The sequence below is a fragment of the Bombina bombina genome, chromosome 1, assembly GCF_027579735.1.
Source record: "Bombina bombina isolate aBomBom1 chromosome 1, aBomBom1.pri, whole genome shotgun sequence".
Classification (NCBI taxonomy): domain Eukaryota; kingdom Metazoa; phylum Chordata; class Amphibia; order Anura; family Bombinatoridae; genus Bombina; species Bombina bombina.
In genome coordinates, this window is record NC_069499.1 from 473,807,616 (window position 1) to 473,835,157 (window position 27,542).

The 27,542-nt window shown below is 40.8% G+C and overlaps 1 protein-coding gene across 2 annotated transcripts in view; it reads left to right on the forward strand.

The window, feature by feature from the left end:
* OSBPL6 (oxysterol binding protein like 6) overlaps positions 1-27,542 on the forward strand; it is a 664,468-nt gene that overhangs the window by 247,770 nt on the left and 389,156 nt on the right. For both annotated transcript variants that reach the window (XM_053698504.1, XM_053698502.1), the window contains exon 6: positions 4,622-4,792. In XM_053698504.1, the coding sequence (XP_053554479.1) occupies positions 4,622-4,792 (171 nt within the window). The remainder of the gene's footprint in view (positions 1-4,621; positions 4,793-27,542) is intronic.

Below are 27,542 nucleotides of genomic sequence, written 5' to 3' on the forward strand. Positions count from 1 at the left end.
ATATTAGTTAAATTGCGGGGATACATTCCTGGGGAGGAGGGGGGCACCGAGGGTTTCCCAGGACCCCCCTGTTCCCATATTAATATAATGTCCGAGATGGTATCTACTTTACCTTGGAAACTGTAATGCATTTTCTCGAGTGAAAGAACATGATCAACCTCATGAATCCACATTTGGGGAGTGGGGACCTGTACCTTTTTCCAGAACCTAGGAATTAGACGCTTAGTGCAATTTAGCATGCATTGTAATAATCTCCTACGATATTGGCAGCTGAGGCTTGGGAGGTCATTGAGCAAAATCACAGTGGGACTTAGTTTGATATTAGAGCCGAGAGTGGAGTTGATATGTGTACTTATAGTGTGCCAGTAGTGTTTAAGCAGGGGGCAATGCCAGAAAATATGGGTGAGGGATCCGATCTCCCCACAGTGTCTCCAGCATAGGGACGACGCTCCCGGAAAAATATTATGAAGTCTTACGGGGGAAAGGTACCAGCGCATTAAAATTTTGTAATTAAGTTCGGCTAATACTGGTGAAATGGATGACTTTTTTGTCAATAAAAATATGTTGTTCAGCTGCTTTTGAGTGAATGTTATATTGAGTTCCTTCTCCCATTGGGCCATGTACGAGGGTGAGGGTGGGGGAGAGGTATTCTGTAGTATTTTATGAATCAGGGAGATATGTGATTTATGGAGAGAAGGGGTTGTGCATAGCATTTCAAATGGTGTAAGAGGACTTGTTAGAATTGACTTATATGGGGAGGTTAACAGGGCGTGTCGTACTTGAAAGTAGGAAAACCATTTGTAGAAAGGTGGGCCAAATTCAGAGTTCAGATCTGCTTGTGTCCTAAATTGTCCATTGTGAACGAAGCGGAATACTGGGGAGGGGGATTGGTGATCAGTTAAGTGTGGGTTGTGTATGAGGTCCGGTGCAATGAATGTAGTGTTATTGAGCAGAGGAGTTAAAGGGGAGACTGGACGGGAAACGTTTGTAGAAATTTTTATGGTCTTGTCCCAAACACCTAGAGTGGATGCTATATAATAGTTGAGTTCGTGCTGTGTTGATCTATGTCTCTTTGGGATCCAGCAAATCTCGGCTAGATTGTGTCCTAATAGGAGTGAGGCTTCCAGCTGGACCCATGATTTGGAAGGTGAGGAATGATTCCAAGCCACAACACGGGCAAGATGAGCTGCTTTATAGTATGTCGTTAGATTAGGGACCCCTAGGCCCCCTCTCTCTCTGCTGAGGTATAGGTTCTTTTTAGCAACTCTTGGTCTTTGGTGGGACTACACGAAGGATTAAATTAGTTTTTGTTGTGTGTCGAGGTACTGGGAAGGTAGTTCTAAGGGGAGGACCTGAAACAGGTACAGATATTTAGGGAGTATGGTCATTGACAGCACGTTCACACGGCCAAGCCAAGAAAGGAGATTCTGTCTATGCCAGTTATCAAGTAATTTGTGTATTTCTTTTTGAAGGGCTACGTAATTATGTTCAAAGAGGGCTGATATGGATGGGGAGATCGTAATGCCAATGTATTTTAGTGAGTTGTCTATCAAAAATTTGGTGTGCTGGGTAAGGTAAGTGATTTCCTCTTCGGGCAGATTTACCGGCAAGAGGACGGATTTGTCCATGTTAATTGAGAAATTTGACACAGTCTTAAAAGCCTCGAATTCTTTTAGGAGGTGGGGCACGGAGATAAGAGGTGAACGCAAAGTGAAGATAATATCGTCCGTGTATAGAAGACATTTTTGGTGTATAGAGCCGAATTCTAATCCTTTAATATTTATGTTATTTCTAATACGGCGGCAAGAGTCTCTACCATTAGGGCGAACAAGAGGGGGGAAAGGGGGCAGCCCTGACGGGTGCCATTATGTATTTGGAAACTTTGGGACGTTATGTCATTAGCTCGGACTGTTGCAGAGGGGCTGGTGTACAAAGCTCTGATTCTATTGATAAATACATTGGAAAAGCCAAATTTCGCCAGGGCCGACCAGAGAAAATCCCAGTCGACCCTGTCGAAAGCCTTCTCGGCATCTGTGGAAAGCACAACCAGTGGTATATTATTGGTATTGCCTGTATATAGGGATTGAAGGACGCAAATTGAATTATCTTTTGCCTCCCTCCCTGGTATAAAGCCAACCTGGTCCGTATGGAACAGGTATGGAAGGTGTTTATTAAGGCGCATAGCCAGGACTTTAGCGTATAACTTAATGTCTAAGTTTATAAGGGAGATAGGGGATAATTTTTTACTTGATCTGTGGATTTGCCGGGTTTGGGGATAACGGTAATAGATGCCTCCAGGAGGTTTTTGGTAAATGTGCCTTGATGGTCTATTGCCTGAAAGAGCTCAAGAAGGTGTGGGCTAAGTTGTGGGGCAAAGAGGTGAAAGAATTTTGGGGTAGAACCATCTGGGCCTGGAGCTTTCCCCGATGGTATAGTTTTGATGGCCGCTAGTATTTCAGTGATATGAAACGGTTGATCTAGGGAGGAGATGTCTTCTCCTGAGAGGGTCGGAAGCTCGATTTTTTTCGAGATAATTATTGATTAAATTAATTTTCGTGGTGTAGTCTGGGGATTCTAAGTTATAAAGGGAAGTATAGTAAGTAGCAAAACTGTTCACAATTGAGGAGCTGTCAGAGGACACTTGTCCAGAGGGGCTTGTTATATGCTTTATAAAAGTTTTAAATCTCTTTTTTTTGAGGGATCTAGCTAACATACGGCCTGATTTATTTTTTTTCTATGAAGAATTTGGTTTTTTGGGTTAGGGAGCGTAGATGGGCACATTTTATAACATAGTTATTCAGATCTTCTCTAGTTTGTTGCAAAGTGACATAGTGTTGATTAGAATGAGGGTTGTTTTTATGAGCTTGTTCAGCTTGTGTCAGTTTAGTAGTCAGAGAGTTATATAATGATGCTCTTTGTAGGAGCTGCCTTTTAGTATGTTTAATAAGTTCGCCCCTGAGGAAACACTTGTATGCTTCCCAGTTATTGGTGATAGATGTGTCGGCGGGTCTGTTTATGGAAAAGAATTCTTTAGTTTTTTTAGTAATTTCTATTTTAAATTTAGGGTCTGAGAAGATAAGATTGTTTAATCTCCAATTGGGCGACTTGAGGGTTTAGCGGACCAGGCGAAAGAGTTAATCACCGCACTGTGATCGGACCAGACCGTGTGGCTGATCCTGGAATCTTTTAGGGAAGTTAGCATAGATTGGTCACAAAGTAAGTAGTCTAGGCGAGTGTATGTTTTTTGAGGGTGTGAGAAGAAAGTGTAGTCTTTGATATGTGTATGTGTAATGCGCCATGTATCGAAAAGTGGAAGAGATTGGATTGCAGACCAGTTGGCTTTAATTCTCCTATGGTTAAGATATGATTTCCCTGTGGAGGTGTCTAAAATAGGGTTAATGGGAAAATGTAGGTCGCCACCTAAGATGACTGGGTCTTTAGCAATATCTATTAGCTGATTAAGATAGAGGGATTTTTTATTTATATATTTATGGAAAATATAATGAAAATATATAAGACCTGAATATTTAGTAAATTATTTAGGTCTGTTAGCAATCTAATATATAACAAAAAATGTTACCTAAACACATTTCTTCCCAGTATAGGGAATTATTTCTACTTTGAAAAACATAGAACAACCCTTCTCAGAATCATTTTTCATAAATATTATTTAATTTTAATTCTACATTATTGAAATAAAAGTTGCAGTAACACAGTAGTTTGTGATCTAGTCTCCTACTCGCAGATGGAACAAAATATGACATCTCCATTCTCATTAAAAGGGCTATTACATTTAAATCTCAGAAATATACCTAAAGAGATTGCTCGGCGGAAAACAATCTTTAACGTGGTAGTTGCCTGGATTAAATACAACAATGAACTAGATATCAATAACCAGATATCGTATCATTTTACCATTTCAGGTAATCCAGAGTTCTTTCCAGGGCTTTCCTGAATATCTTCAAGAAGTGGGAACAAAAAAAGGATAATTTTTATATTTAAATTGGAAAATACAGAGTTACAGACAGGGGTCAAGTCGAGCGGGAACACATGGGAATGGAGTTCCTGCACTATTTTTGAAGGAGGAACTAAGTTCCCACTGGACAGAGAACAGAAATGCTTCCGTAAACACTGCTGCTGTTGGTGAGAGGAGTTGGAGCACAGTCTGGTTAGAGGGAAAGTGAGATCCTCTAGTAATGGGCAGTAACACTTCCTACAATACACTTAATGCAAGCCTGTTCTGCTGTGTAATCACCCTGCACTGTGTGGAACACATGGTGCTTACATTTCTGTATGGCTTACTCTGGGGTTATTTAGCTCCCCTCACTAATAAGGCTCAGAGCTGAAGAAAATACTCTTTACAGAAGTGTGGACCTGGGACGACATGAGTGAATAAGGAAATGGTGAAAATAAAGACACAACTGTATTTTAAAAATCTATTTATTAAAAAAAATCTATATTTAATGGTTTATTTAGTAACATTTGAATAAATTTGTTTTTTCTACTTGTATTAGATAGTTTATGTAGCAGTATGTCAGTTAGTGTATGTTGCCTTATCTTTCATGTATCATTGATAAGACTCTCTTTACACTACAATAATTTATTCTTTGGCTCTATTTAGGTGAAATCTCAGGATACTTTTGATGCATGGGTACCAAAATTGCGCCATCACAGACTTTACCGTCAAAATGAGATAGTGAGGTCTCCCCGAGATGCCAGTTTCCACATGTTTCCACCCACATCGACCACAGAATCTTCACCGGCTGCAAACATCACAGTGCAAGAGGGAAAGGTATTTATTCTTTGTGAAGCTAAGATATAATATGTGTGATCCTGAGCAGCCAGACACATGGACAGATATGCGAATTTATGATGTTCTTTAACTGGGCATGAAACACTTTTTGTAATACAAAATGTTTAATTATGCACAGTAAAAAAATATATAAAAAAAAAAATGCAAAAAAATAAATATTTTCAATATACTTTCATTATTTTTTCCCTTTTCCTGTAATTTAACTCTTAAATTATGGATGTTTTAATTTTGAGAATTGGAAGTGCACACAGCAGACTTCACAAGCCTATCATTACTGCTACATGTCCTTTAGCCTCAGCATATGTGATTAGATAATATACTGCACAACAATATAACTTTTCATAATAAAATAACAGTAACAAGTCCCATCAACTCCTTCAAATAAGGCAATTAGTAGGGGGGGGGGGAGAGAGAGTTTGACCATTGAAAAACAATTGCAGCAAAAAAAACAGGTATTAATATGTTCAGGAAGAGAGTATATGTAATGTTACGTCATGCAATGTTATGATGTAATGTTATTCAGTGTACTGATAAACTTGTGTATGTATACAATTATCACAGAATCCGGTTGTAACTTACAAACAATACCATACAATGTAACTGTAGATTTACTGTTAATAATAACAATACAAATGTAGATGAAGATTTGGGTAGTTGTCATTTGTAAAGTTAAAAACGTATAATTTAGTCCAGTGTATCTTTACAGAATACTTGTAAGTTGTAAATGGGTCCTTCGATCTACTTTTAAAACAGCTAGTGGTCGCACTAGCGTTGGTATTACAAGTTGAAAGTAAAAAGTTAGTGCACAATTCAAAGACTTAAGCGTGCTAATTTTAGGACTTCAGACATTGCGACTGTGCTAAATCCCTCTCCCCATAGACTTATTGTATATAGGGCACACTACAAAAAAAAAAATACACTGAGCTAGATCAACTGTTCTAAAGTCTAAGGTGTGTTAGGAATACTTTACATTCCTATGTTCTTCACATAGAAGAAAATTTTATTTTTATTTTTAAATATATATATATATATATATATATATATATATATATATATACACCATAGTCCTAAGGGGCCTACACTCTCACCTTAAGTAAACTGCAACAACCAGGGTTTGGTCCACCCAATATTTCTTACAGGTTTTGCCTATAGCTAAGGACTTCATTCGCTCTACAGTATCTGATATGTTGGCAGCTATGCCACCTTCAAATAAGCATATAGGGTCAGTTTATAATTTACCTTACAAGCTCTGAGCCTACTGAGGTTAATGTTTCTGTTTATGCATTTGGTAAAACCTCAGAGCAGGTGGTTATCAATGCCAATCTGGGGTTTTCCTTTAGTTATGTTTCAGAGACATCCTCTTTTCTGTTTAAAGTTGAACATATTCGTTCACTATTAAAGAGATTTAGATTTCTCCAACATAGGTGTGTCCGGTCCACGGCGTCATCCTTACTTGTGGGATATTCTCTTCCCCAACAGGAAATGGCAAAGAGCCCAGCAAAGCTGGTCACATGATCCCTCCTAGGCTCCGCCTACCCCAGTCATTCTCTTTGCCGTTGTACAGGCAACATCTCCACGGAGATGGCTTAGAGTTTTTTAGTGTTTAACTGTAGTTTTTCATTATTCAATCAAGAGTTTGTTATTTTCAAATAGTGCTGGTACGTACTATTTACTCAGAAACAGAAAAGAGATGAAGAATTCTGTTTGTATGAGGAAAATGATTTTAGCAACCGTAACTAAAATCCATGGCTGTTCCACACAGGACTGTTGAGAGCATTAACTTCAGTTGGGGGAACAGTTTGCAGTCCTTTGCTGCTTGAGGTATGACACATTCTAACAAGACGATGTAATGCTGGAAGCTGTCATTTTCCCTATGGGATCCGGTAAGCCATGTTTATTACGATTGTAAATAAGGGCTTCACAAGGGCTTATTTAGACTGTAGACATTTTTTGGGCTAAATCGATTGATATTAACACTTATTTAGCCTTGAGGAATCATTTATTCTGGGTATTTTGAGATAATTATATCGGCAGGCACTGTTTTAGACACCTTATTCTTTAGGGGCTTTCCCAAAGCATAGGCAGAGTCTCATTTTCGCGCCGGTGTTGCGCACTTGTTTTTGAGAGGCATGGCATGCAGTCGCATGTGAGAGGAGCTCTGATACTGATAAAGGACTTCTGAAGGCATCATTTGGTATCGTATTCCCCTTGGGTTTGGTTGGGTCTCAGCAAAGCAGATACCAGGGACTGTAAAGGGGTTAAAGCTTAAAACGGCTCCGGTTCCGTTATTTTAAGGGTTAAAGCTTCCAAAATTGGTGTGCAATATTTTCAAGGCTTTAAGACACTGTGGTGAAAGTTTGGTGAATTTTGAACAATTCCTTCATGTTTTTTCGCAATTGCAGTAATAAAGTGTGTTCAGTTTAAAATTTAAAGTGACAGTAACGGTTTTATTTCAAAACGTTTTTTGTACTTTCTTATCAAGTTTATGCCTGTTTAACATGTCTGAACTACCAGATAGACTGTGTTCTGAATGTGGGGAAGCCAGAATTCCTATTCATTTAAATAAATGTGATTTATGTGATAATGACAATGATGCCCAAGATGATTCCTCAAGTGAGGGGAGTAAGCATGGTACTGCATCATTCCCTCCTTCGTCTACACGAGTCTTGCCCACTCAGGAGGCCCCTAGTACATCTAGCGCGCCAATACTCCTTACTATGCAACAATTAACGGCTGTAATGGATAATTCTGTCAAAAACATTTTAGCCAAAATGAACCCTTGTCAGCGTAAGCGTGGATGCTCTGTTTTAGTTACTGAAGAGCATGACGACGCTGATATTAATATCTCTGAAGGGCCCCTAACCCAATCTGAGGGAGCCAGGGAGGTTTTGTCTGAGGGAGAAATTACTGATTTAGGGAACATTTCTCAGCAGGCTGAATCTGATGTGATTACTTTTAAATTTAAATTGGAACATCTCCGCATTTTGCTTAAGGAGGTATTATCCACTCTGGATGATTGTGAAAATTTGGTCATCCCAGAGAAACTATGTAAAATGGACAAGTTCCTAGAGGTGCCGGGGCTCCCAGAAGCTTTTCCTATACCCAAGCGGGTGGCGGACATTGTTAATAAAGAATGGGAAAGGCCCGGTATTCCTTTCGTCCCTCCCCCCATATTTAAAAAATTGTTTCCTATGGTCGACCCCAGAAAGGACTTATGGCAGTCAGTCCCCAAGGTCGAGGGAGCGGTTTCTACTTTAAACAAACGCACCACTATTCCCATAGAGGATAGTTGTGCTTTCAAAGATCCTATGGATAAGAAATTAGAAGGTTTGCTTAAAAAGATGTTTGTTCAGCAGGGTTACCTTCTACAACCCATTTCATGCATTGTCCCTGTCACTACAGCCGCATATTTCTGGTTTGATGAACTGATTAAGGTGCTCGATAGTGACTCTCCTCCTTATGAGGAGATTATGGACAGAGTCAATGCTCTCAAATTGGCTAATTCTTTCACTCTAGACGCCTCTTTGCAATTGGCTAAGTTAGCGGCTAAGAATTCTGGGTTTGCTATTGTGGCGCGCAGAGCGCTTTGGTTGAAATCTTGGTCGGCTGATGCGTCTTCCAAGAACAAGCTACTAAACATTCCTTTCAAGGGGAAAACGCTGTTTGGTCCTGACTTGAAAGAGATTATCTCTGATATCACTGGGGGTAAGGGCCATGCCCTTCCTCAGGATCGGCCTTTCAAGGCAAAAAATAGACCTAATTTTCGTCCCTTTCGTAAAAACGGACCAGCCCAAGGTGCTACGTCCTCTAAGCAAGAGGGTAATACTTCTCAGGCCAAGCCAGCTTGGAGACCAATGCAAGGCTGGAACAAGGGAAAGCAGGCAAAGAAACCTGCCACTGCTACCAAGACAGCATGAAATATCGGCCCCCGATCCGGGACCGGATCTGGTGGGGGGCAGACTCTCTCTCTTCGCTCAGGCTTGGGCAAGAGATGTTCTGGATCCTTGGGCGCTAGAAACAGTCTCCCAGGGTTATCTTCTGGAATTCAAGGGACTTCCACCAAGGGGAAGGTTCCACAGGTCTCAGTTGTCTTCAGACCACATAAAAAGACAGGCGTTCTTACATTGTGTAGAAGACCTGTTAAAAATGGGAGTGATTCATCCTGTTCCATTGAGAGAACAAGGGATGGGGTTCTACTCCAATCTGTTCATAGTTCCCAAAAAAGAGGGAACGTTCAGACCAATCCTAGATCTCAAGATCTTAAACAAATTTCTCAAGGTCCCATCTTTCAAGATGGAAACCATTCGAACTATCCTTCCTTCCATCCAGGAAGGTCAATTCATGACCACGGTGGATTTAAAGGATGCGTATCTACATATTCCTATCCACAAGGAACATCATCGGTTCCTAAGGTTTGCATTCCTGGACAAACATTACCAGTTCGTGGCGCTTCCTTTCGGATTAGCCACTGCTCCAAGGATTTTCACAAAGGTACTAGGGTCCCTTCTAGCTGTGCTAAGACCAAGGGGCATTGCAGTTGTACCTTACCTGGACGACATTCTGATTCAAGCGTCGTCCCTCCCTCGAGCAAAGGCTCACACGGACATCGTCCTGGCCTTTCTCAGATCGCACGGCTGGAAAGTGAACGTGGAAAAGAGTTCTCTATCCCCGTCAACAAGGGTTCCCTTCTTGGGAACAATTATAGACTCCTCAGAAATGAGGATTTTTCTAACAGAGGCCAGAAAGACAAAGCTTCTGGACTCTTGTCGAATACTTCATTCCGTTCCTCTTCCTTCCGTAGCTCAGTGCATGGAAGTGATCGGGTTGATGGTAGCGACAATGGACATAGTTCCTTTTGCGCGCATTCATCTAAGACCATTACAACTGTGCATGCTCAGTCAGTGGAATGGGGACTATACAGACTTGTCTCCAAAGATACAAGTAAATCAGAGGACCAGAGACTCACTCCGTTGGTGGCTGTCCCTGGACAACCTGTCACGAGGGATGACATTCCACAGACCAGAGTGGGTCATTGTCACGACCGACGCCAGTCTGATGGGCTGGGGCGCGGTCTGGGGATCCCTGAAAGCTCAGGGTCTTTGGTCTCGGGAAGAATCTCTTCTACCGATAAATATTCTGGAACTGAGAGCGATATTCAATGCTCTCAAGGCTTGGCCTCAGCTAGCGAGGACCAAGTTCATACGGTTTCAATCAGACAACATGACGATTGTTGCGTACATCAACCATCAGGGGGGAACAAGGAGTTCCCTAGCGATGGAAGAAGTGACCAAGATTATTCTATGGGCGGAGTCTCACTCCTGCCACCTGTCTGCTATCCACATCCCGGGAGTGGAAAATTGGGAAGCGGATTTTCTGAGTCGTCAGACTTTGCATCCGGGGGAGTGGGAACTCCATCCGGAAATCTTTGCCCAAGTCACTCAACTTTGGGGCATTCCAGACATGGATCTGATGGCCTCTCGTCAGAACTTCAAAGTTCCTTGCTACGGGTCCAGATCCAGGGATCCCAAGGCGGCTCTAGTGGATGCACTAGTAGCACCTTGGACCTTCAAACTAGCTTATGTGTTCCCGCCGTTTCCTCTCATCCCCAGGCTGGTAGCCAGGATCAATCAGGAGAGGGCGTCGGTGATCTTGATAGCTCCTGCGTGGCCACGCAGGACTTGGTATGCAGATCTGGTGAATATGTCATCGGCTCCACCTTGGAAGCTACCTTTGAGACGAGACCTTCTTGTTCAGGGTCCGTTCGAACATCCGAATCTGGTTTCACTCCAGCTGACTGCTTGGAGATTGAACGCTTGATTTTATCGAAGCGAGGTTTCTCAGATTCTGTTATCGATACTCTTGTTCAGGCCAGAAAGCCTGTAACTAGAAAGATTTACCACAAAATTTGGAAAAAATATATCTGTTGGTGTGAATCTAAAGGATTCCCTTGGGACAAGGTTAAGATTCCTAGGATTCTATCCTTCCTTCAAGAAGGATTGGAAAAAGGATTATCGGCAAGTTCCCTGAAGGGACAGATTTCTGCCTTGTCGGTGTTACTTCACAAAAAACTGGCAGCTGTGCCAGATGTTCAAGCCTTTGTTCAGGCTCTGGTTAGAATCAAGCCTGTTTACAAACCTTTGACTCCTCCTTGGAGTCTCAATCTAGTTCTTTCAGTTCTTCAGGGGGTTCCGTTTGAACCCTTACATTCCGTTGATATTAAGTTATTATCTTGGAAAGTTTTGTTTTTAGTTGCAATTTCTTCTGCTAGAAGAGTTTCAGAATTATCTGCTCTGCAGTGTTCTCCTCCTTATCTGGTGTTCCATGCAGATAAGGTGGTTTTACGTACTAAACCTGGTTTTCTTCCAAAAGTTGTTTCTAACAAAAACATTAACCAGGAGATTATCGTACCTTCTCTGTGTCCGAAACCAGTTTCAAAGAAGGAACGCTTGTTGCACAATTTGGATGTTGTTCGCGCTCTAAAATTCTATTTAGATGCTACAAAGGATTTTAGACAAACATCTTCCCTGTTTGTTGTTTATTCAGGTAAAAGGAGAGGTCAAAAAGCAACTTCTACCTCTCTCTCTTTTTGGATTAAAAGCATCATCAGATTGGCTTACGAGACTGCCGGACGGCAGCCTCCCGAAAGAATCACGGCTCATTCCACTAGGGCTGTGGCTTCCACATGGGCCTTCAAGAACGAGGCTTCTGTTGATCAGATATGTAGGGCAGCGACTTGGTCTTCACTGCACACTTTTACCAAATTTTACAAGTTTGATACTTTTGCTTCTTCTGAGGCTATTTTTGGGAGAAAGGTTTTGCAAGCCGTGGTGCCTTCCATTTAGGTGACCTGATTTGCTCCCTCCCTTCATCCGTGTCCTAAAGCTTTGGTATTGGTTCCCACAAGTAAGGATGACGCCGTGGACCGGACACACCTATGTTGGAGAAAACAGAATTTATGTTTACCTGATAAATTTCTTTCTCCAACGGTGTGTCCGGTCCACGGCCCGCCCTGGTTTTTTAATCAGGTCTGATAATTTATTTTCTTTAACTACAGTCACCACGGTACCATATGGTTTCTCCTATGCTATTATTCCTCCTTAACGTCGGTCGAATGACTGGGGTAGGCGGAGCCTAGGAGGGATCATGTGACCAGCTTTGCTGGGCTCTTTGCCATTTCCTGTTGGGGAAGAGAATATCCCACAAGTAAGGATGACGCCGTGGACCGGACACACCGTTGGAGAAAGAAATTTATCAGGTAAACATAAATTCTGTTTTCTTTAAAAGTTAAGGATTCTAAAGTAGTTGGTGTTAAAGGGACATGAAACCCAAAAAAATATTTCATGATTCAGATAGAGAATACAATTTTAATAAACTTTCCAATTTACTTCTATCATTTAATTTGCTTCCTTCTCTTGTTATCCTTTGCTGAAAGGTTTATCTAGGCAAGCTCAGAAGCAGCAGAGAACCTAGGTTCTAGCTGTTGATTGGTGGCTACATATACTGTATATATATCGATTGTGATTGGCTCTCCCATGAGTTCAGTTAGAAACCATTAGTGCATTGCTGCTCCTTCAACAAATGATACCAATAGAATTAAACAAATTACATAATAGAAGTAAATTAGAAAGTTGTTTAAAATTGTATTCTCTGTCTGAATCATGAAAGAAAAAAATTGGGTTTCATGCCCCTTTAGTTTAGACTTGATTTATATTCCTTTGATTACATTTCTTAAGATTTTTTTCCTGTTCCTGATACTGTCTCTGAGATAGTTTCTAAGAATGGGCTAAACCAGGTAAAACAATGTTATCCTTCAGCAAGGTCTAAGAAAATCTATTCTTTGCCGGCTTCTAATATTGAACTTTGGGAAACTATTCCCAAAGTTGAAGGGCCTTTTCTACCTTGACTAAGTGTACTTTTGAAGATAGTTCCTTCCTTTCCTTCACTTTAGATTGGAAGTTAGAATTCTTCCATTGGACGTTTTTTCAGCAAGCAGGTTTTATTGTTAGGCCAGCAGTTTTCATTGCGTGTGTCTGTTGCTTTTTCCATTTGCGTCAATAGTCTTTTTTTAAACAATTTTTTCTGAAGATTCTGCTTGTGAAGTTTTTTTTAGCCTTTTAGAATTGCTTAAATGTGCTAATGCTTTTAATTGTGTTCTTGTTAAAGTTCCAGGCTTTAATTCAAAAGTATAAAAACATGTAGTAGAGTACAGCCAAAAACTGCAGAGAAATGACTGTCAATGACTATAAGATAAAAACACATCAAGAAGGGAAAGCTGAGCTCCTCACACAGCAGACATGTTTTATGCTTGCCAAGCACTTGTTCACTGCCTGTAGGAGCTACAGCTACACTCAGCTTAAATCGGCTACAGCTGTGAAAATTTAAAGTTACATAGTCACATATATTCATACCCTTCTTAATTGTTACAGATAATATTTATCTACATATGGAATAAATGTTAAACAAGAGGAAGACGTAATCTGCATATTCAAATATGTAATTTCACTTATTAAATTTACTATCAATGATAAAGGGTTAAAAGTGAAGAATATCTAAATATCCCTATATGCATATTCAAGTATATGGTAACCCTTACTTTGTATCTCATTACACTTTGAGTTTTATCATTAATAATAGATTAGACAAAATGTATATCATATCACCTCCCTATACATAGGGTATTGAGGTGTTCAAAGTAAAAATCCAGTATACCTCTCTTATATTAAACTAGTACTAAAGCCCATTTTTTGCAGTACAGTGGTCCCACCCCTTGTTCTCTCCCCCCTCTCTTTTGCTCTCTCTCCCCTTTCTCTTTTGCTTTCTCTTCCCCCTCTCTTTTGCTCGCTCTCCCTCTCTCCTTTGCACTCTCTCCCCTCTTTTGCTCTCTCTCTCCCCCCTTTTGTTCTCACCCCCCCTCTTTGGCTCTCTCTCCCCCCTCTTTGGCTCTCTCCCCTCTTTGGCTCTCTCCCCTCTTTTGCTCTCTCTCCTCTTTGGCTCTCTTTCCTCTTTTGGTCTCTCCTCTTTGGCTCGCTTTCCTCTTTTGCTCTCTCTCTTCCCCCTCTTTGGCTCTCTCCCCCCCCCTTTGGCTCTCTCCCCCCCTCTTTGGCCCATCTCCCCCCTCTCTTTCTCCCTTTCTGGCTCCATCTTTCAAACCCTTTGCCTCTCTGGCCACGCCCCCATTGCGGCACCCCGTCCAGCCACACACCATCGTGGCGACACCTGCCCGGCCACGCCCCTCACCCGGCCACGGCCCTCGCTGCACCCAGCCACGCCCCCATTGCGACGTTTCCGTCGGACACGCCCCCTGACACTCCGCTTCAGCCTTGCTCTGTGGTGAGTGCTGATTGTCAGGATCCAAACGGCCAGGTATGTTTGTCACGTGCAGTCTCTACTGCGCATGACTGCATCTGACAAACATACTTGGCCATTTATTATATAGGATTTATTTTCACGATTCCCTCCTCTTTTCCATCAGGGAGTATGGTCACTGCCCTGTACAGACAATAGTGTGGAATCAGAGTTGTGTAACTCTTTAAAGGGACAGTCAAGTCCAAAAAAAACTTTCATGATTCAGATAGGGCATGTAATTTTAAACAACTTTACAATTTACTTGTATCACCAATTTTGCTTTGTTCTCTTGGTATTCTTAGTTGAAAGCTAAACCTAGGAGGTTAATATGCTAATTTCTTAGACCTTGAAGGCTGCCTCCAATATAAATGCATTTTGATAGTTTTTCACCACTAGAGGGCATTAGTTCACGTGTTTCATATAGATAACATTGAGCTCATGCTCGTGAATTTACCATGGAGACAGCTCTGATTGGCTAAAATGCAAGTCTGTCAAAAAAACTGAAATAAGGGGGCAGTCTGTTGAGGCTTAGATACAAGGTAATTACAGAGGTAAAACATGTACAATTATAACTGTGTTGGTTATGCAAAACTGGGGAATGGGTAATAAAGGGTTTATCTATCTTTCTTTCATGCAATTGGCAAGAGTCCATGAGCTAGTGACGTATGGGATAAACAATCCTACCAGGAGGGGCAAAGTTTCCCAAACCTCAAAATGCCTATAAATACACCCCTCACCACACCCACAATTCAGTTTTACAAACTTTGCCTCCTATGGAGGTGGTGAAGTAAGTTTGTGCTAAGATTTCTATGTTGATATGCGCTTCTCAGCATTTTTTGAAGCCAGATTCCTCTCAGAGTACAGCGAATGGCAGAGGGATGTGAAGGGAGTATCACCTATTGAATGCAATGGTTTTCGTCATGGGGATCTATTTCATAGGTTCTCTGTTATCGGTCGTAGAGATTCATTTCCTACCTCCCTTTTCAGATTGACGATATACTCTCATATTCCATTACCTCTACTGATAACTGTTTCAGTACTGGTTTGGCTATCTGCTATATGTGGATGGGTGTCTTTTGGTAAGTATGTTTTCATTACTTAAGACACTCTCAGCTATGGTTTGGCACTTTATGTATTTATATAAAGTTCTAAATATATGTATTGTACTTATATTTGCCATGATTCAGGTTTCAGTATATTTCCTTTTGCAGACTGTCAGTTTCATATCTGGCAAATGCATTTTTTAGGAAAATGTATTTCTTACCTGGGGTATAGTCTTTTTTCAATTAACTGTCATTTTAAATTCGCGGGCAGAATTAGGCTTGCGAGGGTGCAAAATGACAAACTCATTTTTGGCGCAAGATTTTTTGCCGCAAAGTTACGTTTGATGACGCAAATTCATAATTTCCAGCTTCTTTGTCGATGCTGAGTCCTTTCACAAAGTTGCGTCTTCATTGACGCGAGTGTGTCATTTCCGGATGTTGTTAGCGCCTAAACATTTTCTCTGTGCGTCATACTTGCCGCCAAATATTTTCATTATTTTAAACCCCATTCCTATATGCCTCTTGCCTTTTTTCTCTATCAGAGGGATATGCTGTTTGCATTTTGTTCCCATTCCTGAAACTGCCATATAAGGAAATTGATAATTTTGCTTTATATGTTGTTTTTTTCTTACATTTACAAGATTTCTCAATCTGATCCTGTCTCAGAAATCACTGTTGGAATCCTGCTGACTGATAACAGTTCTACCAAAGCTAAGTACATTTGTTGTAATCTTGTGGAGATTATATCTCCAGATGTGGTTTGTAATAAGTTGTCAAGATAAACTTTTACATGCAGAGAATGTGTCCATCAGTATTAGTACATTGCCTGTTGCTGTTCTTTTAACATCTAATGTACAAGATATACCTGTGAATTTATAAGAATTTATTGCTGATTCTATTCAGAAGGCTTTGTCTGCTATCCTGCCTTCTAATAAATGTAAAGGTCTTTTAAAACTTCTCATAAAGGTGATGAAATTTCAAATGACCAACAACATACTGAATTATCCTCCTCTGATGAGGATCTATCTGATTCAGAAGATACTTCCTCAGATATTGACACTGACAAATCTACTTATTTAAAATGGAGTACATTTGTTCTTTGTTGAAGAAGTGTTAATTATATTGGATATTGAGGAGACTAGTCCTCTTGATATTAAAACTAATACATGTTTAAATTCTGTTTATAAACCTCCTGTGGTTATTCCAGAGTTTTTTTCAGTTCCTGATGATATTTCTGATATGATTGGAATGGAATAGGCCTGGTACTATTTTTATTCCTTCTTTAAGGTTTAAAAAAATGTATGCTTTGCCAGCAGTTAGATTGGAGTTTTTGGGAAAAGATCCCCAAAGTTGATGGGGCTATCTCTACTCTTGCTAAACGTACTACTATTCCTACGGAAGATAGTACTTCTTTTAAGATCCTTTAGATAGGAAACTTGAATCTTATCTAAGGAAAGCTTATTTATTTTAAGGTCTTCTTCTTAGGCCTGCAATTTCTTTGGCTGATGTTGCAGCTGCTTTAACTTTTTGGTTGGAAACTTTAGCGCAACAAGTATCGAATCATGATTTGTCTAGCATTGTTAACTTGATTCAACATGCTAATAATTTCATTTGTGATGCCATTTTTTTATATCATCAAAATTGATATTACATCTATGTCTTTAGCTATTTTAGCTAGAAGAGCTTTGTGGCTTAAATCTTGGAATGCTGATATGACTTCTATGTCCAGATTGCTATCTCTTTCTTTCCAAGGTAATAAATTATTTGGCTCACAGTTGGATTCATTAATTTCAATTGTCCTGAGGGGAAGGGAGTTTTTTTGCCTCAGGATAAAGATCTAAGGGTAAATCTAAAGCTTCTAACCATTTTCGTTCTTAAATAAGGAACAGAAACCTAATTCTTCCCCAAGGAATCTGTTTCCAATTGGAAGCCTTCTTCAAATTGGAATAAATCCAAGCCATTTAAGAGATCAAAGTCAGCCCCCAAGTCTGCATGAAGGTGCGACCCTTATTCCAGCTCAGCTGGTAGGGGGCAGATTAAGATTTTTCAAAGATGTTTGGATCAATTCGGTCCAAAATCATTGGATTCAGAATATTGTCTCTCAGAGATACAAAATAGGATTCAGAGTAAGACCGCCTGTGAGAAGATTTTTTCTCTCACACATTCCAGCAAACCCAGTAAAGGCTCAGGCCTTTCTGAAGTGTGTTTCAGACCTGGAGTTATCTGGGGTAATCATGCCAGTTCCGTTTCAGGAACAGGGTCTGGGGTTTTATTCAAATCTATTCATTGTCCCAAAGAAAGAAAATTAATTCAATTTTGAATTGATATGTAAGAATACCAACTTTTAAAATGGTTACTATAAGGTCTATTCTGCCTTTTGTTCAGCAAGGGCATTATATGCCCACAATAGACTTACAGGATGCATATCTTCATATTTTGATTCATCCAGATCACTATCAGTTCCTGAGATTCTCTTTTCTAGACAAGCATTACCAATTTGTTGCTCTTCCTTTTTGGCCTAGCGACATCTCTCGGTGTCCTACTCTATGTTATCAGAAAACGGGGTGTTGCGGTGTTTCCTTATTTGGACAATATCTTGGTACTTGCTCAGTCTTTACGTTCTGCAGAATCTCACACAAATCGACTTCTGTTGTTTCTTCGAAGACATGGTTGGAGGATCAATTTACCAAAAAGTTATTTGATTTCTCAGACAGTGTCCATAACTTTGTCTCTAACAGACAAGAGACATTTGAAATTGGTTGCAGCCTGTCGGTACCTTCAGTCTCAGTCATTCCCTTCAGTAGCTATGTGCATGGAAGTTTTAGGTCTTATGACTGCAGCATCGGACGTGATCCCCTTTGCTAGTTTTCATATGAGACTTCTCCAGTCTCCAGCTTTGTCTGCTGAAACAATGGTGCAGGGATTATACAAGGATATCACAATTAATATCCTTAAATCCCAATGTTTGACTTTCTCTGACTTGGTGGTTACATCACCATCGTATAATCTAGGGGCCTCTTTCGTTCATCTAACCTGCACTGTGATCACAACAGATGCGAGTCTTTCAGGTTGGGGAGCTGTTTGGGGATCTCTGACAGCATAAGGGGTTTGGAAATCTCAAGAGGCGAGATTACCAATAAATATTTTGGAACTCCGTGCAATTCTCAGGGCTCTTCAGTTTCGGCCTCTGTTGAAGAGAGAACCGTTAATTTGTTTTCAGATAGACAATATCACAACTGTGGCATATGTCAATCATCAGAGTGGGACTCACAGTCCTCAAGCTATGAAAGAAGTATCTCGGATACTTGTTTGGGCAGAATCCAGCTCCTGTCTAATTTCTGTGGTTCATATCCCAGGTATAGACAATTGGGAAGCGGATTACCTCAGTCGTCAGACTTTACATCCGGGAGAATGGTTCCTCCACCCAGATGTGTTTTCTCAAGTTGTTCAGATGTGGGGGCTTCCAGAAATAGATCTGATGGCATCTCATCTAAACAAGAAACTTCCCAGGTACCTGTCCAGGTCCAGGGATCCTCAGGCGGAAGCAGTGGATGCATTGACACTTGGTGTTATCAACCGGCTTATATTTTCCCGCCTCTAGTTCTTCTTCCAAGAGTGATCTCCAAAATCATCATGGAGCAATCGTTTGTGCTGCTGGTGGCTCTAGCATGGCCTTACAGGTTTTGGTATGCGGATCTTGTTCGGATGCCCAGTTGCCAACCTTGGCTACTTCCATTAAGGCCAGACTTTTTATCTCAAGGTCTGTTTTTCCTTAGTGCTTAGTTATAGAGGTTTTTTATGACTCCGTTATTAATACTATGTTGCAGGCTTGTAAATCTATTTCTAGTAAGATTTATTATCAAGTTTGGAAGACTTACATTTCATGGTGTTCTCATAAATTCTCTTGACATTCTTTTAGAATTCCTAGAATTTTACAGTTTCTTCAGGATGGTTTGGATAAAGGTTTGTCTGCAAGTTCCTTGAAAGGACAAATCTCTGCTCTTTTAGTTTTATTTTACAGAAAGATTGCTAAACTTCCTGATATTCATTGTTTTGTGCAGGCTTTGGTTCGTATCAAGCCTTTCATTAATCAATCTCTCCTCCTTGGAGTCTTAATTTGGTTTTGAAGGCTTTACAGGCTCCTCCGTTTGAGCCTATGCATTCTTTGTACATTAATCTACTTTCTTGGAAAGTGTTGTTTATTTTGTCCATCTCTACTGCTAGAAGAGTTTCTAAATTATCTGCTCTCTCTTGTGAATCTCCTTTTCTGATTTTTCTTCTGGATAAGGCAGTTTTACGGATTTCATTTAAATTCTTACCTAAGGTTGTGAATTCTAACAACATTAATAGAGAAATTGTTGTTCCTTCCTTGTGTCCTAATCCTAAGAATTCTTTGGAGAGATCTTTACATTCTTTGGATGTAGTGAGAGCTCTGAAATATTATGTTGAAGCTACTAGAGATTTCAGGAAGACTTCTAGTCTTTTCTGGTTCTAGGAAAGGTCAGAAGGCTTCTGCCGTTTCTTTGGCTTTGTGGTTAAAGTTTTTGATTCATCAAGCATATTTGGAGTCAGGTCAAGCCCTGCCTCAGAGAATTACAGCTCCTTCTACTAGATCAGTTTCCACTTCCTGGGTTTTTAAGAATGAAGCTTCAGTTGATCAGATTTGCAAAGCTGCTACTTGGTCTTCTTTGCATACATTTACTAAATTCTACCATTTTGATGTATTTGCTTCTTCGGAAGCAGTTTTTGGTAGATAAGTTCTTCAGGCAGCTATTTCAGTTTGATTCTTCTGCTTTTGATTTAAGTTTTTTCCTTTCATTTATGAGAATAAACTTATATTTTGGGTTGTGGATTAATTTTTTCAGGGGAAAATGGCTATTTTTATTTTTATCCCTCCCTCTCTAGTGACTCTTGCGTGGAGTTCCACATCTTGGGTATTGCTATCCCATACGTCACTAGCTCATGGACTCTTGCCAATTACATAAAAGAAAACATAATTTATGTAAGAACTTACCTGATAAATTAATTTCTTTCATATTGGCAAGAGTCCATGAGGCCCACCCCTTTTTTATGGTGGTTTTGATTTTTTTTGTATAAAGCTCAATTATTTCCAAATTCCTTTGTTGATGCTTTATTACTCCTTTCTTTATCACCTCACTACTTGGCTATTCGTTAAACTGAATTGTGGGTGTGGTGAGGGGTGTATTTATAGGCATTTTGAGGTTTGGAAAACTTTGCCCCTCCAGGTAGGATTGTATTTCCCATACGTCACTAGCTCATGGAATATTGCCAATATGAAAGAAATTAATTTATCAGGTAAGTTCTTACATAAATTATGTTTTTGAAACAACAAAAATTCTGGTGTTGACTGTCCCTTTAAAATGCTTAGCAATTAGGGTGTCTGAGTCCGGATCCTCAATGGATCATACATGCTCAAGAAAGCAATCTTTTAGGGGTCTCTTAGTTCTCCCTACATATTGCTTAGAGCACCCCCTACAGGTCAAAAGATAGATGACATGAGTTGTCGCACAATTTATGTAAAAGTTGATCCTATGGTTACACTTGGTTTGAGTAGAGATTACATTTCCCCCTTCCTTCACAAAGTCACAAGTCTTACATATATTGTGCCTACATTTATAGAAACCTTTTCTCCGCTTAAGCCAGCAGGTTCGATTGACTATAGGTAGATCTGAAGGTGATAGGAAGTTACCAATAGTTTTCCTTTCTTTGAGATAAACTGACAACCCTCATTAACTACATTTTTAAGTATGGGATCTATATGTAAAATTGGTAGACTTTCCTTAATAATTTTACAAATACAACTATATTCTAGGCTATAGGTGGTAATTAATTTTGGTTTATCACTTTTTTCTTCAAGATATTTATTCTTGTACTGCCTTACGGCTAGATTTGGAGTTTTGTCGGTAACGACCCGAAAAGCTAACGCCGGCTTTTTTCTGGCCGCACCATAAAAATAACTCTGGTATTGAGAGTCCACATAAAGGCTGCGTTAGGCTCCAAAAAAGGAGCGTAGAGCATATTTAACGCAGCTTCAACTCTCGATACCAGAGTTGCTTACGCAAGCGGCCAGCCTAAAAAACGTGCTCGTGCATGATTCCCCCATAGAAAACAATGGGGCTGTTTGAGCTGAAAAAAAACCTAACACCTGCAAAAAAGCCACCTAACGCAGCCCCATTCTTTGCTATGCGGAAACACTTCCTACGTCTGCACCTAACACTCTAACATGTACCCCGAGTCTAAACACCCCTAAACTTACACTTATTAACCCCTAATCTGCCGCCCCCGCTATCGCTGACCCCTGCATATTATTATTAACCCCTAATCTGCCGCTCCGTAAACCGCCGCTACTTACATTATCCCTATGTACCCCTAATCTGCTGCCCTAACATCGCCGACCCCTATATTTTATTTATTAATCCCTAATCTGCTGCCCCCAACGTCGCCTCCACCTGCCTACACTTATTAACCCCTAATCTGCCGAGCGGACCTGAGCGCTACTATAATAAAGTTATTAACCCCTAATCCGCCTCATTAACCCTATAATAAATAGTATTAACCCCTAATCTAGGTAACTATTAAATAGTTCTTAACTATTTAATAGCTATTGTACATGGTTAAAATAATTACAAAGTTACCTGTAAAATAAATATTAATCCTAAAATAGCTATAATATAATTATAATTTATATTGTAGCTATATTAGGATTTATTTTACAGGTAAGTATTTAGCTTTAAATAGGAATAATTTATTTAATAAGAGTTAATTAATTTCGTTAGATTAAAATTATATTTAATTTAGGGGGGTGTTAGTGTTAGGGTTAGACTTAGCTTTAGGGGTTAATACATTTATTAGAATAGCGGTGAGCTCCAGTCGGCAGATTAGGGGTTAATAATTGAAGTTAGGTGTCGGCGATGTTAGGGAGGGCAGATTAGGGGTTAATACTATTTATTATAGGGTTAGTGAGGCGGATTAGGGGTTAATAACTTTATAATAATAGCGGTGCAGTCCGCTCGGCAGATTAGGGGTTAATAAGTGTAGGCAGGTGGAGGCGACGTTGAGGGGGGCAGATTAGGGGTTAATAAATATAATATAGTGGTCGGCGGTGTTAGGGCCAGCAGATTAGGGGTACATAAGTATAACGTAGGTGGCGGCGCTTTGCGGTCGGCAGATTAGGGGTTAATTATTGTAGGTAGCTGGCTGCGACGTTGTGGGGGGCAGGTTAGGGGTTAATAAATATAATATAGGGGTCGGCGGTGTTAGGGGCAGCAGATTAGGGGTACATAAGTATAACGTAGGTGGCGGTCGGCAGATTAGGGGTTAAAAAAATTTAATCGAGTGGCGGCGATGTGGGGGGACCTCGGTTTAGGGGTACATAGGTAGTTTATGGGTGTTAGTGTACTTTAGAGTACAGTAGTTAAGAGCTTTATGAACCGGCGTTAGCCCAGAAAGCTCTTAACTACTGACTTTTTTCCTGCGGCTGGAGTTTTGTCGTTAGATTTCTAACGCTCACTTCAGACACGACTCTAAATACCGGAGTTAGAAAAATCCCATTGAAAAGATAGGATACGCAATTTACGTAAGGGGATCTGCGGTATGGAAAAGTCGCGGCTGAAAAGTGAGCGTTAGACCCTTTTTTTAATGACTCCAAATACCGGAGGTAGCCTAAAACCAGCGTTAGGAGCCTCTAACGCTGGTTTTCACGGCTACCACCCAACTCTAAATCTAGGCCTTAGTTTGTCTCTAGGTATAGAATCCACTTCTCTACAGGCTTTATCTAGAGTTTTTTGATTATATCCTCTTTCTTTGAGCCGTTGATTAATTTTATCATCCTTTATAGTTATAGGGCTCCATTTATTAAGCAGTAGATGCCGCTTCGGAGCCCCAACGTTTCAGGTCCGCCTGAGTGGTCATAAGACCACTGCTCCTTAACTTCTCTGCCACCTTTTAGGTGGTTGACTGAAATCATCCCTATCTGACTGGGATGATTGATGGCCCCTGCTAGCGGACGATTGACCACCAGTGAGCAGGGGGTGGCATTGCACAAGCATTTCACCAGAAATGCTTGTGCAATGTTAAATGCTGACAGCGTAAGTCTTAGTTTGCTGATATTCTTTATAAATCCAGGTTTATCTCTCTTTTCATGGAAGATGTTGTTTGAATTCTATTATCTCTACTGTAACTAGAGGATAGAAATCTGGAGCTTCTAATTATTTTCCCCTTTTCGTCAAAACTGGGATCAGAAGTTTATTTTCTAGTCTTAGAAATAAGGTTCCTTTGGCTCTGCTTGGAAACCTAGTTTAAACTGGATCAAGTCTAAACATTCCAAAAAAATCTACTCCCTTTTTCAATGCTGCCTAAAGGTGTGGCCACCGATCCAGGAGTTTTGGTAGGAGCAAGTTGCGCCTTTTTCAAGAGCATGTGGATAAATTGAATGCAATCTTGGCAGAACGTAAAGGTGAGAAATTCCATCGTGACAGATTAGATTATGAAAGTAATAAAGTCTATCAATGGCCATCATTTCAGAAAAGAACATGGAAATTTAATCCTGGGAAAGAAAAGAATTGGAATAAGAACAAAACAAAAATAAGATCGCAAGACGCCAAAACCTATATGGAAAAACAAGAACTCAAAGAAAGTGTTATTCACTTCGACTGAAGTGGATACTTCAGATCAGGAATCAGCTGCTTCAGCTGAATCTTCAAGTCTGTCCCCCTCCTCCCCTCCTCCTCTCCTTTTTCTTTATCCTCTCATTCTTTACAGGTTGTCAGCACCGATGATATGGAGAGTGAAGGTCCAGCAACACGCTCCAAAGAACCGAAAAAAGAATCCAAGAAAGAGTCAAAGAAAGGATCCAAAGTCCCTTTAGACGGGTCAGAAGATCCAAAAACAAAAAGAAAAAAGAAATAAAACAAGATAATGTGGGACTGTTTGATCTTAATGTCATCAATTTATCCTCTTATACACTCAGTGAGGATCAAACAAAACTGTTAAGCAGAGGTTTGGGATTTGCTCCCACTAGGGATTTTTGTCCCTTTAATACTCTGTTAGACATTAACAGATTTGTTCGAAAGCTTACTTTGAAAAGTAAGCTTTTACTAATGAGAATACGGCTGATACACATATTGATATTGAGCAATCATTGAATAGATCAGAGGTACCATTTCAGGATGCTTGTGTTTTAAGCACTTTGATAGATTTGCAGGAAGGTCATGATACTTTATTTGAGAGGTCTTTTCCTAAAAAAAGTGGTTCAGCTTTTTATCCTATACAATTTAGGGGACCTGCAATTAATTTATTCCAAAAAAACAGTTGAAAGGGATATTTCTCCAACATAGGTGTGTCCGGTCCACGGCGTCATCCTTACTTGTGGGATATTCTCTTCCCCAACAGGAAATGGCAAAGAGCCCAGCAAAGCTGGTCACATGATCCCTCCTAGGCTCCGCCTTCCCCAGTCATTCTCTTTGCAAACAAGTTTCTCAAGGTTCCATCGTTCAAAATGGAAACCATTCGAACAATTCTTCCTTCCATCCAGGAAGGTCAATTCATGACCACGGTGGATTTAAAGGATGCGTATCTACATATTCCTATCCACAAGGAACATCATCGGTTCCTAAGGTTCGCATTTCTGGACAAGCATTACCAGTTTGTGGCACTTCCGTTCGGATTAGCCACTGCTCCAAGAATTTTCACAAAGGTACTAGGGTCCCTTCTAGCGGTGCTAAGACCAAGGGGCATTGCAGTAGTACCTTACTTGGACGACATACTGATTCAAGCGTCGTCCCTTCCACAAGCAAAGGCTCACACGGACATTGTCCTGGCCTTTCTCAGATCTCACGGGTGGAAAGTGAACGTAGAAAAAAGTTCTCTATCTCCGTCAACAAGGGTTCCCTTCTTGGGAACAATAATAGACTCCTTAGAAATGAGGATTTTTCTGACAGAGGCCAGAAAATCAAAACTTCTAAACTCTTGTCAAATACTTCATTCTGTTCCTCTTCCTTCCATAGCGCAGTGCATGGAAGTAATAGGTTTGATGGTAGCGGCAATGGACATAGTTCCTTTTGCGCGAATTCATCTAAGACCATTACAACTGTGCATGCTCAGTCAGTGGAATGGGGACTATACAGACTTGTCTCCAACGATACAAGTAGATCAGAGGACCAGAGATTCACTCCGTTGGTGGCTGTCCCTGGACAACCTGTCACAGGGGATGAGCTTCCGCAGACCAGAGTGGGTCATTGTCACGACCGACGCCAGTCTGGTGGGCTGGGGCGCGGTCTGGGGACCCCTGAAAGCTCAGGGTCTTTGGTCTCGGGAAGAATCTCTTCTCCCGATAAATATTCTGGAACTGAGAGCGATATTCAATGCTCTCAAGGCTTGGCCTCAGCTAGCGAAGGCCAAGTTCATACGGTTTCAATCAGACAACATGACGACTGTTGCGTACATCAACCATCAGGGGGGAACAAGGAGTTCCCTGGCGATGGAAGAAGTGACCAAAATCATTCAATGGGCGGAGACTCACTCCTGCCACTTGTCTGCAATCCACATCCCAGGAGTGGAAAATTGGGAAGCGGATTTTCTGAGTCGTCAGACATTTCATCCGGGGGAGTGGGAACTCCATCCGGAAATCTTTGCCCAAATTACTCAATTGTGGGGCATTCCAGACATGGATCTGATGGCCTCTCATCAGAACTTCAAGGTTCCTTGCTACGGGTCCAGATCCAGGGATCCCAAGGCGACTCTAGTAGATGCACTAGTAGCACCTTGGACCTTCAAACTAGCTTATGTATTCCCGCCGTTTCCTCTCATCCCCAGGCTGGTAGCCAGGATCAATCAGGAGAGGGCATCGGTGATCTTGATAGCTCCTGCATGGCCACGCAGGACTTGGTATGCAGACCTGGTGAATATGTCATCGGCTCCACCATGGAAGCTACCTTTGAGACGAGACCTTCCTGTTCAAGGTCCGTTCGAACATCCGAATCTGGTCTCACTCCAACTGACTGCTTGGAGATTGAACGCTTGATCTTATCAAAGCGAGGGTTCTCAGATTCTGTCATTGATACTCTTGTTCAGGCCAGAAAGCCTGTAACTAGAAAAATCTACCACAAAATATGGAAAAAATATATCTGTTGGTGTGAATCTAAAGGATTCCCTTGGGACAAGGTAAAAATTCCTAAGATTCTATCCTTTCTTCAAGCAGGTTTGGAGAAAGGATTATCTGCAAGTTCTTTGAAGGGACAGATTTCTGCCTTGTCTGTGTTACTTCACAAAAAGCTGGCAGCTGTGCCAGATGTTCAAGCCTTTGTTCAGGCTCTGGTTAGAATCAAGCCTGTTTACAAACCTTTGACTCCTCCTTGGAGTCTCAATTTAGTTCTTTCAGTTCTTCAGGGGGTTCAGTTTGAACCCTTACATTCCGTTGATATTAAGTTATTATCTTGGAAAGTTTTGTTTTTGGTTGCAATTTCTTCTGCTAGAAGAGTTTCAGAATTATCTGCTCTGCAGTGTTCTCCTCCTTATCTGGTGTTCCATGCAGATAAGGTGGTTTTGCGTACTAAACCTGGTTTTCTTCCGAAAGTTGTTTCTAACAAAAACATTAACCAGGAGATAGTCGTGCCTTCTTTGTGTCCGAATCCAGTTTCAAAGAAGGAACGTTTGTTGCACAATTTGGATGTAGTTCGTGCTCTAAAATTCTATTTAGATGCTACAAAGGATTTTAGACAAACATCTTCCTTGTTTGTTGTTTATTCTGGTAAAAGGAGAGGTCAAAAAGCAACTTCTACCTCTCTCTCTTTTTGGATTAAAAGCATCATCAGATTGGCTTACGAGACTGCCGGACGGCAGCCTCCTGAAAGAATCACAGCTCATTCCACTAGGGCTGTGGCTTCCACATGGGCCTTCAAGAACGAGGCTTCTGTTGATCAGATATGTAAGGCAGCGACTTGGTCTTCACTGCACACTTTTACTAAATTTTACAAATTTGATACTTTTGCTTCTTCTGAGGCTATTTTTGGGAGAAAGGTTTTGCAAGCCGTGGTGCCTTCCATTTAGGTGACCTGATTTGCTCCCTCCCTTCATCCGTGTCCTAAAGCTTTGGTATTGGTTCCCACAAGTAAGGATGACGCCGTGGACCGGACACACCTATGTTGGAGAAAACAGAATTTTTGTTTACCTGATAAATTACTTTCTCCAACGGTGTGTCCGGTCCACGGCCCGCCCTGGTTTTTTAATCAGGTCTGATAATTTATTTTCTTTAACTACAGTCACCACGGTATCATATGATTTCTCCTATGCAAATATTCCTCCTTTACGTCGGTCGAATGACT